This window comes from Larus michahellis, chromosome 7, assembly GCF_964199755.1.
Source record: "Larus michahellis chromosome 7, bLarMic1.1, whole genome shotgun sequence".
Classification (NCBI taxonomy): domain Eukaryota; kingdom Metazoa; phylum Chordata; class Aves; order Charadriiformes; family Laridae; genus Larus; species Larus michahellis.
In genome coordinates this window covers 32,385,589-32,398,317 of record NC_133902.1, presented here as the reverse complement: position 1 = coordinate 32,398,317, position 12,729 = coordinate 32,385,589, and the positions used below count along the sequence as shown (strand labels likewise).

The 12,729-nt window shown below is 38.1% G+C and overlaps 1 protein-coding gene across 3 annotated transcripts in view; it reads right to left on the bottom strand.

Annotated features, from left to right (window-relative positions):
- Nucleotides 1-12,729, bottom strand: part of ZNF385B (zinc finger protein 385B) — a 172,858-nt gene that overhangs the window by 85,180 nt on the left and 74,949 nt on the right. Inside the window, exon 1 of one of the 3 annotated variants that reach the window (XM_074594784.1) lies at nt 9,734-9,865. The exons of the other annotated variants lie outside the window; for them this stretch is intronic. Within the exon in view, the coding sequence (XP_074450885.1) occupies nt 9,734-9,752 (19 nt within the window). The 5' untranslated portion in view covers nt 9,753-9,865. Of the gene's footprint in view, nt 1-9,733; nt 9,866-12,729 lie in introns of those variants that run through there. 3 annotated transcript variants of the gene reach the window in all.

Genomic DNA, 12,729 nt, shown 5'->3' with positions numbered 1-12,729 from the left:
GAAGCTGCATTGCTGCTCGGAGCAATGGGCTCTGGGCAGAGCGTGGCAAAGCCACCATGCAATGTCCTTGCCACAGTTCAGATTAAGAAACCTTGCTGCCCTTCCAGTAAGTCCATCTTTCATCCTTTTGTTTCTTGCAGTATGAACAAAGTTCCAGGTGCAATTTAGTAGGAGTTTGTGTATTTTCTCACAGGTCAGTATCGGGTACTTCGTTATTTATGTTCATGTTTCCTTAGGGAATTAATCTTTAGGGTATCAGGGTTTTTAAATTCTGATGAAAGGTCTTAAAATTCCCCCTGGATTTGTATTCATAATCAACAGTATTACGTAATTCCTAAGTACTCAATGACTCACAATTGAATATCAAATACTTACCTTGTAAAAACTTTTGTTATGCTTCTTAATCTTTCTTACACTTTCCTTGCTCTAAGAGTCTAGGATTTCAGTCCCTGATGTTTGGATTTACAAGAAGCAATTCCTCTCTTTCAAGTAGAAGTCTTTCCCTTGTTTAATTTTAAAAAGCAAAGACGGTGCTGAAATCCTCATTTTTGTTAGACTTGCATAACTACATCTCAAAGTACTTCTCAAACAGCTGTAACAGGAGCATTTCCCAAATCTTACAACTAGCCCTCCAAATAGGAGCAAAATAAATCCTTAGGTGTATGGACTCAGCATGTTAAATGTATCTGGATGAATCTTCCCTATTTAGACCAAGTAGTAGAAAGTTTTATTATTTGTTCTGTGGTTAGTTTTTCTGTAAAGAGCTCACCCTCCCAGTCCACAAAAGCTTCTGATTTCTTTTAACTCAAAGAGCTATTCAGATCCCAGCAATGTACCTTTGAAACATTAAGACTACTACTAGCTTTTGTTACTAGGATAGTAAGTTTTCACTATTAATTTAATTGGATTCCTGATGACGAAGAAAAAGGGCTATTTAGTTGTTTTTGTTTGCTTGTTTGTTTTACTACTATTAAGCTGTAATAGGATCCCATCCCTTTCATTATCTGATACTATTTCCCAATGACCGAACTTGAGCATGGATTCAAAAAGTAAAATGATACCGTTCTTAATGTCCCAAGAGCAGACAGCTAAAACAGTAAACTGATACCACTTACAGCTGCTAGAAGTAAGCGTTTGGCTTAAAGACCTTTCATGTAATCTAACAAATATTTCAAAGCACCACACATGCGCAGAGTATGCCAGTAAAAGTAACTCCAAGGTTACTGCACACAAAGGAACAGCACCAACCAAATGGCAGAATACTGAACGTCACCTTTATGAACCTGGTGACCAGGACAGGAACCACAAACTAACTCCACTGCAGGGAAAGCACCATTCAAAATGTACCTGTGAGGATACTAGATATAGACAATTTTGAAATAAATCTTATGATGAGGTTATTAAGACCCTTAAATGCAGCCATAGAACAGCATTACTACTGGTATTACTAGGACTAATTTAGAAGGAAATTAGTTATCTGTACCCCTCACTGCACCACAAACGTTTGAGGCGTAAATGCTGTAAGCAAAGAATTTCCCTCAGTTTGATACAACGGGGCATAATTAGGAATGATGGGATGGAAGAAATTAATGGTATTTCTAAGGCTTAATATTGGGAAAACCAATACCCAAAACAACCTATCTAATAAAGCAAAAGGAGAGCGTCCCATAGGAAGGGTAGGAAAGACAAATAGCTTAGGATTTCAAAAGAAAGATCAGAAAACAATGACATTAGAGAGTGCAGCCTATTTTCACGTGTTTCAATATCAGTTTCACTTGTGTTTCAACTGTATTTTTAATATTAAAACTTATAAAATGAATTTTAAATGTGATAATTACCATAATTTTAAAATTTAAAGAGCACAGAGTCACAGAGTAATCATGTAGTCTCTAACACTGCTGATCTTAAAGTACATCCTTTACTATTGAGTATACTCAGTGAAAAGCTGATTGATTTTTTTCTCTAACTGGAGTTCTGCTTATTCAGAAGTGACTCCCCATGGAGTCCTTCGCACTCAAGATGCAGAACCAAAAAGAATATGCCCCGCCTTCTAAGACTTAACTTTTCTTTCATTTAAATTGGACAAAGACCAGATTTTGCGGATCGCTGAGCCTATTTCTACTCTCACATATGCCCTTGTCCATTAGATTAATTCCACTAGCCTCAGAGTATTCACAGGGGTAAAAAATAAAGGCTGAGCAAGCCAGCCACAAGACACTTTCAGCTGAAGCTTATGCCCCATGACAGACCGACCAACAACTGATAGGCAGTGGAGATGCTCATCAACCTTTTGTTTTCAAGCATGTCAGAAATACAATATGCCACTTCAGAGGCCAACTACTCATTCCACTGCAACGAGCGGCAAAACTTCCAACAAAACCAGAATTACAAGCTAACAACATTCACAGAGAGCCTTGTAAAACCTGGTCGCTCAGCTTTATAGCTTGGCACGTACCATAAGCTATAAGAATGCTGGGAAAGCGAGATGGACACCCCGCTCCTTTACCTCCAAGCATTCCCTGTACCTTTTACTGGCTGATGTGCCATCAAAATCACATAAGCATAGAAATTACTTTTTCAGTTAAACCACAGGATTGAAGCTATCCTCATTCCTCAATCTTTTCAAAAGCTTTAAACACTTTGACTTACTTTCTTTTCTTGTCTATAGTGCCCTTAGTTTCCTACAGTTCTAAGCAAGCCTGGAGTAAAGTCCCTCTTCCCACTATTAGTGATACCCCTACTCTGATCTTGACTGTATCCCCTGCAGGTTTTTTTTCCCTAGAAACGCCACTGCTTCCTTAATTCTCTACCACAATGCTCACTGTTCTGATGCCTCCTCCTCCCTTCAGTTTCAGACAGCACATTAAAAATAAAAAAGTTGCAAATACTTCGTTCATACAATTTACCTTCTCAGCTCCAGCCATTGACTCACACTTACCCATAACTTTAAGTTAAGTTTTAAAATTATCAACTTAATTTTAAGTTTTAAAATGTACATCTCCAAAAAGGCCTCTCTTCCCAGGCACCCTAAAAAATCCTCTATTTACAGAGAAGCACTTTACCTTTATCTGTAGTTCTAGAGATTTGGGACTACCTGAAAGGAAATAGGTTGGCTTTTGGATTAAACTAAATGAAGCTTCTTGGTTTTGCAAGAACATGGGAAGGGAGAGAGCAGGGATTCAAGAAGAGCTTTAGCTATGGACATTACCTTTCAGGACAGAATTAATGATTTCCTATGAGGTTTTTCTACTTACCAAAAATCTGAATAGATATGCAATACATGTAGAGATGTTCAAATTAAGATCTTTGAACTACTGTTATTTCTTTAGGATTTGCAGCCCTCCTTTTGCAAGTTTTAAAAGTTTGTAAGTGAATGTCCTATAGTTAGATTAATATTTATTCCTCAAAAGGGACAAAAAAAATCTGCTTTCCAGTCAGCCATGACCTTTCTATGATTTACTCATACACGCAGTACTTGGTTTCGGTGTCAGAAACGCAGGACCGAAGTACCCACCCACAAGGCAGGGCTGCTTTCTTGTTCTGCTGTGCTACTACCTGTCATTTCAGGAAGTTGGCAGTAGCTTCTCAAAGAACTTTTCAGAACTATTTTTAGACTTATTACTGACATTTCTACCTAAGTTTCATCTGTGCCACCATGACACGCTCACCGACACTAATACATGGTATCTCAAGTCACTAAAGAGCAGTTATTAATATCAACAATTTTTACACAGGAGACAAAGGAAATGAATCAACCTAAGAATAGCCCTGGAAACTACTGCCAAACACAATCTCTGATCTACACAATCCTCTTAAATTCAATCTTAAAAAAGAGAGAACAAAATTTGGTTTTAGTAGCATCAAACCTGCAAAATATTTTTAAACTCTTTAAAGGTGGAATTCTGGGAAAAAACACTTTAGATGCTTTAGTTACTTTTCTGGGAATGAGCTGCCTTTTCAGAATCCTTCTAATTTAGTGTCTACCCTTAAGACATGAGCTACCAACAAAAAAAATAAATTAAAAAAAATCAAGGAATGTAGAACAACACTGTATCTTTTCACATTTTTACTTTAAAATAATAATTGGATGCTGCTTTTTAAATGTATTGCACTTTCTAAAGGAAAAGCTGGCCTATGGCTGACTCATTAGCCTCTTGACATAACTATTTCATTCTGTCCTCCGAGTCTGGTTTCATGAAGGCCTCCTGATATATGTCAGCAAGAACTACTTTCATAAGAACGCTGTTAGGACTGTATCCCTAAGCAACCTTAAGTAATATAAAAGTAGTTTAAGTGTCCAGAGTCTGCAATAGTTATAATTCTATGTTAACAATTATGTATTATACACAAGGGTATATTATATTTTGGGTTATTTACAACAATGAACAAAACAAAGAATTGTAAATTGAACACAACTACAGAAGTATATGGCAAGTTTAGGTTTTTTTGAGGGCAGTGTTTTGTTCCAGGTATTTACTTTTATTAGCCTTTTCTCAATCAATCAAAACAGGGTAGGCTGTTTTGAGGATAGGCTTAGGATAGACACCGTCCAAGTTGTTAAGCAATATGGTGGTTTTGTGTAATACGGTAGAAGGTATGATTGCATGCTTTCCTGAGAAAGAACAAGAAATACAGGCAGCAAGGAGCAAGATATGCTGAGATGAACTTGAGCATTCTTTTGTGTTGAGCAAATATCTTGGCATTTAACAATGCACATATTGTTGTAGGATGACAAAGAGGAAGAGTTCAAAAAGAAATTTTCTTGCCTCCATTCTGAAAGCTCTCTCTTTCTTCAGATTCCCCATAAAATCTAGAAAGAACAAACTGATTCTTTAGTCATCAACTTCAGTTTAGGACAAAGCACAGCATCACCAAGGACATCCATTTTAATTACTGTCTAAATATCTGCTAAAAACAGAGGAAAAAAATAAAAATGACTTCAGAATATACTTTAGCTACATATGAAAGTCTTTTTTTTTTATTTTAGTACCACACAAGCACACCCATACAAGCAGGATGCTAAATAAGAAAGCAATACTAAATGCAGCTCTGCATAGAAATGAAGATCCACGTCGGCCAACAGGTGGGTTTTGAAAACAACATACAGGAATGACCTTGTAAATGCTGGTGAGATGCTTCATCAGTTGTGAATAACTGCATTTATCACTGTTATATGAATCAATCATTACCTCCTCAAATAAATAAATCTGCTTTATCAGGGAACACTGGACGTTGGTTTGGATCTATGCCCGAAGGATGCATATAAAGGGGAGCACTTCCCTTTGAAACGTACCTGTCTGAGATTCATTTCTCTCTGGTAATTCCTGTTAATGAAATTACCTTATAAAACAGAGATTTCAATCACAAAGACTAGAAAATTAATCTTAAAATTTTGGGGGAACGTCTCACATTTCTGTTGACCATTGACATTTGCAAGAATCTCCTAAACCTGTCCACCTAATCTTTGATTTACTGATGTACCTTCTGAAGTGTTAAAAATCATCAGTTCCTACCCTCACCTTTGCCCCAGAGAGATTTCAACAACCTACCAAAAACTGACCAATCTCAGAAAGGACCGTGCTACTTTATGGCTCATGCCATACCCACAGCCTTCACACACTTGGTCCTCTACAACCACTGAAGCAGTGAAAATGACCACCAGGGTACAAGAGCAAAACATCCACTCTCAAAACTGAAATTTAGCACAGTTGTCCCAATACTCCAGCCACCTCCTCTCCTTCCAAAGGACAGGTGTCCTGCAGGGGTAGGAGGACAGGCAGGCCTTTCCCTCAACCATTCTTTGCAGGTAGCGCAAGCGACTAGCAATCGTTCCTACCCACAGAATTTAGGGAACAACAACATTTTTCAGAGTTCTCACAAGAAGGATGTTGGAAACAAGAGGAACCAAGACAGGTTTAGCTTCCTCTTCCTGGATTCAGTAACTTTTTGCTTGAATTGAAAATTGACTTTTATTTTCAGATAATATTATTAGCCTTGTAGATCAGACAACAAGAAGAATAATGAGTATACTGTTCCCTGTGCCTTCTTGTCCCTTTCTGGTTGCACTGAGGTCAGTTGTGTTCTTGCTTCCCTTTGCTTGTCTGCCTGCAGTGAGGCAGGGCTTCTCCCTAAAGGCACATGGGACAAGCAGAAATAAACAACACAGCAAAAATTTACAGTAAGATATAAGTAAATCATACATAAAGAAATTCCTTATCTACGCCAAAGCAAGCTGTATCAGGATCATATTTTTCCTCGGCTAATCTTCTTTGGAGTCTCGCAAAAACGCTAATGAAAGACCTGATCAAAATCCCAGAAATGAAAGCAGGAGCAGACTGTTCCAAATATAACATACTTCTAAACAATCCCTTGTTTTAATTGCACAACTCCGGATCTCGGCCAACAAGGTTCCGCAGAATTCAAGCCAAACCCATCCCCAACCATACACGTCTAACGAAAAAGTAAGCTGTTGTTCAGATAGGTCCTACCTTCTTTTACCAGTTAAACCAAGTTTTGTAGGAGAGAGTACGGCTTGTCTCTGTGTCCATTACCCTATTGATTGTTGTGTAAATATTAGGCTTCCTGCTTCTGGAGAAGCTACTGCAAAGTTTCTTTCAGTTCTGTTTGCACATTTGAAACTTATGCGTGGTTTAGAACAAGGAAGTTTATGTAATGTTCCCAAGAAAGTGCAGTACATCATGGCTCATTTTAATTCAGGTATGAATACATGACACAGATGAATTCACAAAACACTCCTTTCATCTGAAATTTAAGTAGTAACCCTTTTTCCCCTGAAGATTTAAGCAGCTTAAAGTGACGAAATTATTATATTTTCCTGTTTCTTTAATGCAGTACTGGATAGAAACAGCTTAGGATGAATCTTTCCTGAATTTATTCAAATACGAATACAGCATCGATTATAAGGATATTTGAATAAGTCATTCCAAAAGATCTCAATGTTCTCTACAGCTATAGAATATAATGATTTTAAACTTTGCTCAAAGCATTTTAGTATAATACATAAAAGCATCTTTTTCCCAAAGGCCAAATTTTCAAGTAGCGAACAAACCCAAATATTTGTTTGCAAAACCAAGAAATCTGTACATGCATGTTAGATATTCAGCTATCTAAAGACAAACCTATGGTGCAAATTTTATTTGCACTCTGCCCATTACCAGTGCCCATCACTGAAATTCTTGCTTACCCGTGAGGCCGGTTTCACCTTTTCCTACAAAGAAAGCTTTTAAAATTACTTTTTATTAAGAAATATAATTGAGAAAGTGACAGTGGAGTACTTCTCAGTTTCTGGATTACCTTTCTTTACCCAGACACCTCCCATAAATTCATCCTCCTGTTCAAACACCCCCCTTCCAGGACTCTGACCCCCATTGCTGCCTCTTGTCCCTACGACTCAGAGCCCTGTGCCTGCTTCCCCAAAAGCAGAGTCAGTGGTAGTCACTGCCACCAGCAAGGGTTAGACGTTTTTCCTCATCTGGCAGCATTTGTGTTGCTCAGCTCTTGCCAAAATTCGTATCATCGTTGGTGCACCAGCTTCCAAGTTTTATTGGGTCTCCTCTCTCAATAGAATATCCCTCTCAGCTTAACAGAGCGGCACGTTCTGCATAAAGCAGTTTTGATGAACTAACATTGTGGTTTTTTGGTTGGGTGGGTTTTGGTTGGTTTTTTTCTTTGCTTGGTTGAGGTTTTTTTGCTTCTTGGGTTGGGTTGTTTTGTTTTGTTTTTTTTTTTTTTTTTTTTTTACACGTTCTGGGTAGACAGAATTTTCTCTACTGCCTTCATCACATTGCAACTGTCTCCAAAGGCTTGACACCAGTTTTGGGACTCTCGCTTCTCTTCCTCGGCTTGCAAGCCATTTTGCCAGGACAATGTCAGCTTGGGCTTGCCATCTGCTGGCCAAGAGCAGCAGACAGACGATGCCTGGCCAGCACAGACTGACCATTGCCTATGCCTTTTCTCCCACGCATCAGGAATAGCCCAAGATTTCGGGCTGTCTGCACTGCCCAGTAGCCGTTTGTGTGGACAACAGACAGAAGCCTGGTCCATTCCACGGGCTGTCAGATGAACCACAATGGGAAACCAAAGATAAATGTGAATTTAGACATTACCACGATAATGGTAGCATCCTGAAGGAGGCATGAAAGATGTGGACTGCTCTAAGTTCAGAACGAATTAATACATTTCTATATACAGAATGCTGAAATCACATAAGTGAGCAATAGGAACAACCAAATCGCCAGATTTCTCTCAGACTTCTCTGTTAAAACCTTCTACAACATGTATTTCTTTGCAACACAGCAAATTATTATCATAACCATGTCTGAATACACAAAATGACACAAAGGTCTAGAAAACTCAGAGAGAATTTCCCTACCACAAAGAATTCATCACCCAAACTACGATCATCAAACAGAACATAAGCACAATGTCACAGACACATACACGGAGAGATGGAGAACAAGGGATACATGCTTATGAAATAGCTGTATTTGCAGTCCTGAAGCACCTACAAAAACATGCAACCTAATTTGTTGAAATCCGAACAATTTAACTAGACTAAGGTAAACACTGCACTAATCCTAAATTTGGCTAATAAAAACATCTCCGCAGGCCGTTTTCATGCCTTTAGAAAGCTAAACGCCAAAAATTATGGTCAATTGATACATATTGTTTTTAGTAAAAAAGAGAGAGACAGAAGTAGTTTTAAAAGCAATGGAATCCTATAAAACGGAATTTGTGACAGCCTGAGGATGATCATACTTGGAGCAGAGGGTATTTTATAACATTCAATTCACAGCAAATGAGCATTCTCTTAGTATTTAGTTCAATATCTGAAAAAACTACCAGTGACATTCCTCCAGACAAGGTTGCATTGTATGAAAAAAACCCAACAACCAGCAACTAAAAAAATGTTTTCTACAAGCTAATTGTCTAACTATAAACAGGGCTTTAAGGACAGAAGGAGAGCATTTATATTTTCAACCTAACAAGGCATCCTACGTGGAACTTTCTGAATGTATCATGCACATTTTTAACACTGCAGCTAAGCAGTACAGTGTAATCTGCAACATATTAACATTTCATAGGCTCAATAATTTGAAGTTGCTCTTTAAAATACACATGAAGGCATTCCCTATTTCAAATGCTATTACTATTTATGGTTATTGAAACTATTAGATAATAAAATATCAGTCAACAGGATTCAGCAGCATAATGCTAAAAGGAAATTAAAGACATACAATAATCAAGCATTAAATTTTTAGTGAACCACCAGCATGCTCACAAATAAGAAACAAATTTATTTTAATATTTAAGAAATACAGTCTTCCATTGGGCTTACTAACAAGAATTTTCATTTATAGCCTTCCTTCAGAAAATGTCACGATTACCATCTGAACAAGGAAAAAAAAAAGTTAAAGTTCAAATGCCGATTTTGGCATTTGTATTTCTCTGACGTAGTTTACCTAAAGATAAAAGTATATATAAAAAAAAAAAATAGATCGCAGGCACCCACAGTGCTAATATTTCCTAATTCGACTCCTCAGTTCCTAAACTACAGCAAATGAGTACAGCTTTCACTAATGGATTGCTATTAAAAATAAATCAGCAAAACAGTGCATGTATTTCTCCTTCCATACAGCTGGAGCAAGCATACAGCGTTCTATTATGCAGCTAGTTGAAAGATAGATTTCAACCTCCACATGGAATTACTTACCCAGAAGCATGTTTTTCATCTACAGTTAGTTCAGCAGAATAGAAAGTTCTGCACAATAGATCTAGTAAACGGAACGTCCTTTTTGACTTGGTGCAAGCTTTGAGTAGGGTTTGAACTCCAGCTGCTGAGCAATATGCCTTGCCCCATAAAGCTGCTGGGACACTTTACTTCACTCTCATTGGTGAATGATACCTCTTCAGACTATGTAGAAGTATTGCAGAGACAGGCGGTAGCTGGTGCCACCTTAATTTGAGGTAACAAAACCTTAAAAAGAAAAGAAAGTCGCCACTTCACTAAAGTTTTAAAGTTATATATTTTAACATATCTGTCCTGCAGTTGGTTTTAAACTAGTTGCTTATCTTTGACCAAGGGAAAAACTCCCTACAGAACTACTGTATTACTCTGAGTAATACAGTAATACAGCGTACCAAGGAAAATCTAAATGGTAGGCTAAATTCAAGCTTTGCAAAAGCGAATGCCCCATCTTTCCATAGTGCTTGATTCCATCACAGCTGAATTTGTCTCCTCCGATACAAAGGACCTCCTTTAAAGAAACACCAGCAGGGAGCTGGTTTGGTGTTTTTTGTTTTGCTCAGAAGTCACCTAGAAGACTAATTTGGACACGGAATAAAAATATTTAGAATGCTGCTGCTACCATGGCAAGTACCCACCACAGACTGTTTCTGCATAATTAAAATTAACGTCTGCTATGAAGAGAAGAAAATCCCACCTCTTTCTGTTATAAAAGCAAGAGACGCATCATCTGAAAGCTAGGGCTCACATCATAAATTTCTAACCAAAAGAGGTGCCCATGCCTTGCATCCCCTTGCTTTGGGATGTGCTGTGTCAGTACACCATAACCAGGGTCTGTGCAGAACTTCTGACTCTTCAACAGAATTTTACCAAGAGCGTCCCAGTAAGGATACCTGATAAAAAGAGGTTTATTTAAAAATAAATAAATAAATAAATAAATCCCAGAGCACTAGGGACAGACTTTTATCTGATGAAATTTGCAGTTGCAGTACTGTCAGAGAATTCCTCATGGAGAAACTGAAGAATAGAAGAAACCTTGTATATAACCCTTCCACTTCAGTGCTTTGCCTGAAATGTACAGAGTTAAGATTTACTTGATTTCCTTGTTTGATTTTTAACAGAAGTGAAGGGAGGGGGGGAGGAGTAGAACGGGACTTTGAAAAGCAAACCATTTGAAACAAAATTCCATATACCTAGAAATACTAGTCAAAATTTTTGCGAACAGATTAATTTTGTACCCAGTCCTTAATAAAACATATTGTTCTGGTGACGACATTTCTCTCGGGTGTGACTACTGGTTACTCAAAACAGCACGTATGAAACTTTAGCTTAATCTTATTTTATTTTACAACCTCCTACTTCTCATTCTTTTTACTAAAAGGTGGACTACTTCGATAATTACCTGCTAACATGACTTGGCAGCAACTACATGATTTTGTTACATGTCCTGAAATATTTTGTATTCTTGTTAGAAGTGCCTTCTTTTTAAAAAAAAAAAAAAAAAAATAAAGAGGGGGGTGGACATTGCTAGCAGTAACGATCACAGAAAAACTGGAAAAAATGAATCTGCTTTGACATAAAAAAGCAAATAAAAGTGAAAACCAATTAAAAATAAACCTCTCTGATTTTTAAGCAAATCTTGTGATCTTGGAAGATGTGACTCATTCTCGTTGCACACTTGGGACTGGCAACACCAAACCTCTATGAAACTTTATGTGGGTTTTATATAGGCTCAGATGACTTGGCAAGATGACCAGTATTCCCAAGTAAATACTATGTTCTCTCATGCTGACAATAATGTTACTATTCATATTTTCTGTGATGTCTGAAGGGTTTATTTATTTTTTTTCAATGTCACTGTTAACTGCAGAAGGCTCTTGCATGTTAGGAAGAATTACTTTACTGAAAGAGTGGTCAGGCACTGGAACAGCCTGCCCAGGGAGGTGGTTGAGTCACCATCCCTAGAGGTATTTAAGAAATGTCTAGATTTGGCACTTCAGGGCATGCTCTAGTGGCAGAGATTGTAGGGGTTTTTTTTTGTGTGTGTATGGTTGGACTCAATGATCTCAAAGGTCCTTTCCAACCATGAAGACTCTATGATTCTATTCTATGATTCCATAAGCACATAGTATGTTTATGCATTATGGCAAGACAAAATGGCAAGGACTGTATTCCCCCCGAACTGGAAGGCATGCTTCTAGCGCTCCCTCCTCTTGTTCAATGAATGCAATGTCTCTTTTTTGGCAATGTTTGACAGGTCCTTGCTAAAGCCATTACAATGCACTAGCACGCTCAGGTTTAACCATGTAGCTGGTTTGATGCATTCTAGCTCCCTTCTATTTCCCTCTCCCTCTCAACAGCATATAACAGCCCGTCTCACAGAAGACCACTCTTTGGTTGTAGAACAAGGTGTTAGGACTCATTAATCACAGTCTTAGTGTGATCACCAGGACACAAACAGTCACAGTTTTAACTACAGATCTCTCTCCTCCTCCCTTTAGAACAACTATTAACTCCCATCTACTCTACTAATGCCCACTGTCCCAAGATTTTGGAGATCCCTTGATTTTTCTTTTGTCCAAGAAGGCCCCTTCCTTCAGAAATCCAGAGATCCATAATCAGTGCTGTCACAGCACTGGTGGCCCCTCCACACTGCCAGCATGATGGCCTCTTTGGCTTTGATGGCATGCAATACGCTTGCACAAACGCAATAGGTACAAGCACACCAGAGATGATGTGGGTGAAAAGGAAAGCAGGAGGACAGCACTTTCTTTTGGGACACCAGTCTGAGGTGATCATGCAGCTATTGCATTACAGATGGTACTGAAGAGCTAAAGAAGCAACAACGGTAAGGACAGGTGCTGGAAGAGGAGAAGCAGTGGAATACAGAGGAGAAAGATGAAAAAAAAAAAAGGGCTTAAAACCAGTATAATATACAAGAGAAGAATGAAATGAAAAGGCAA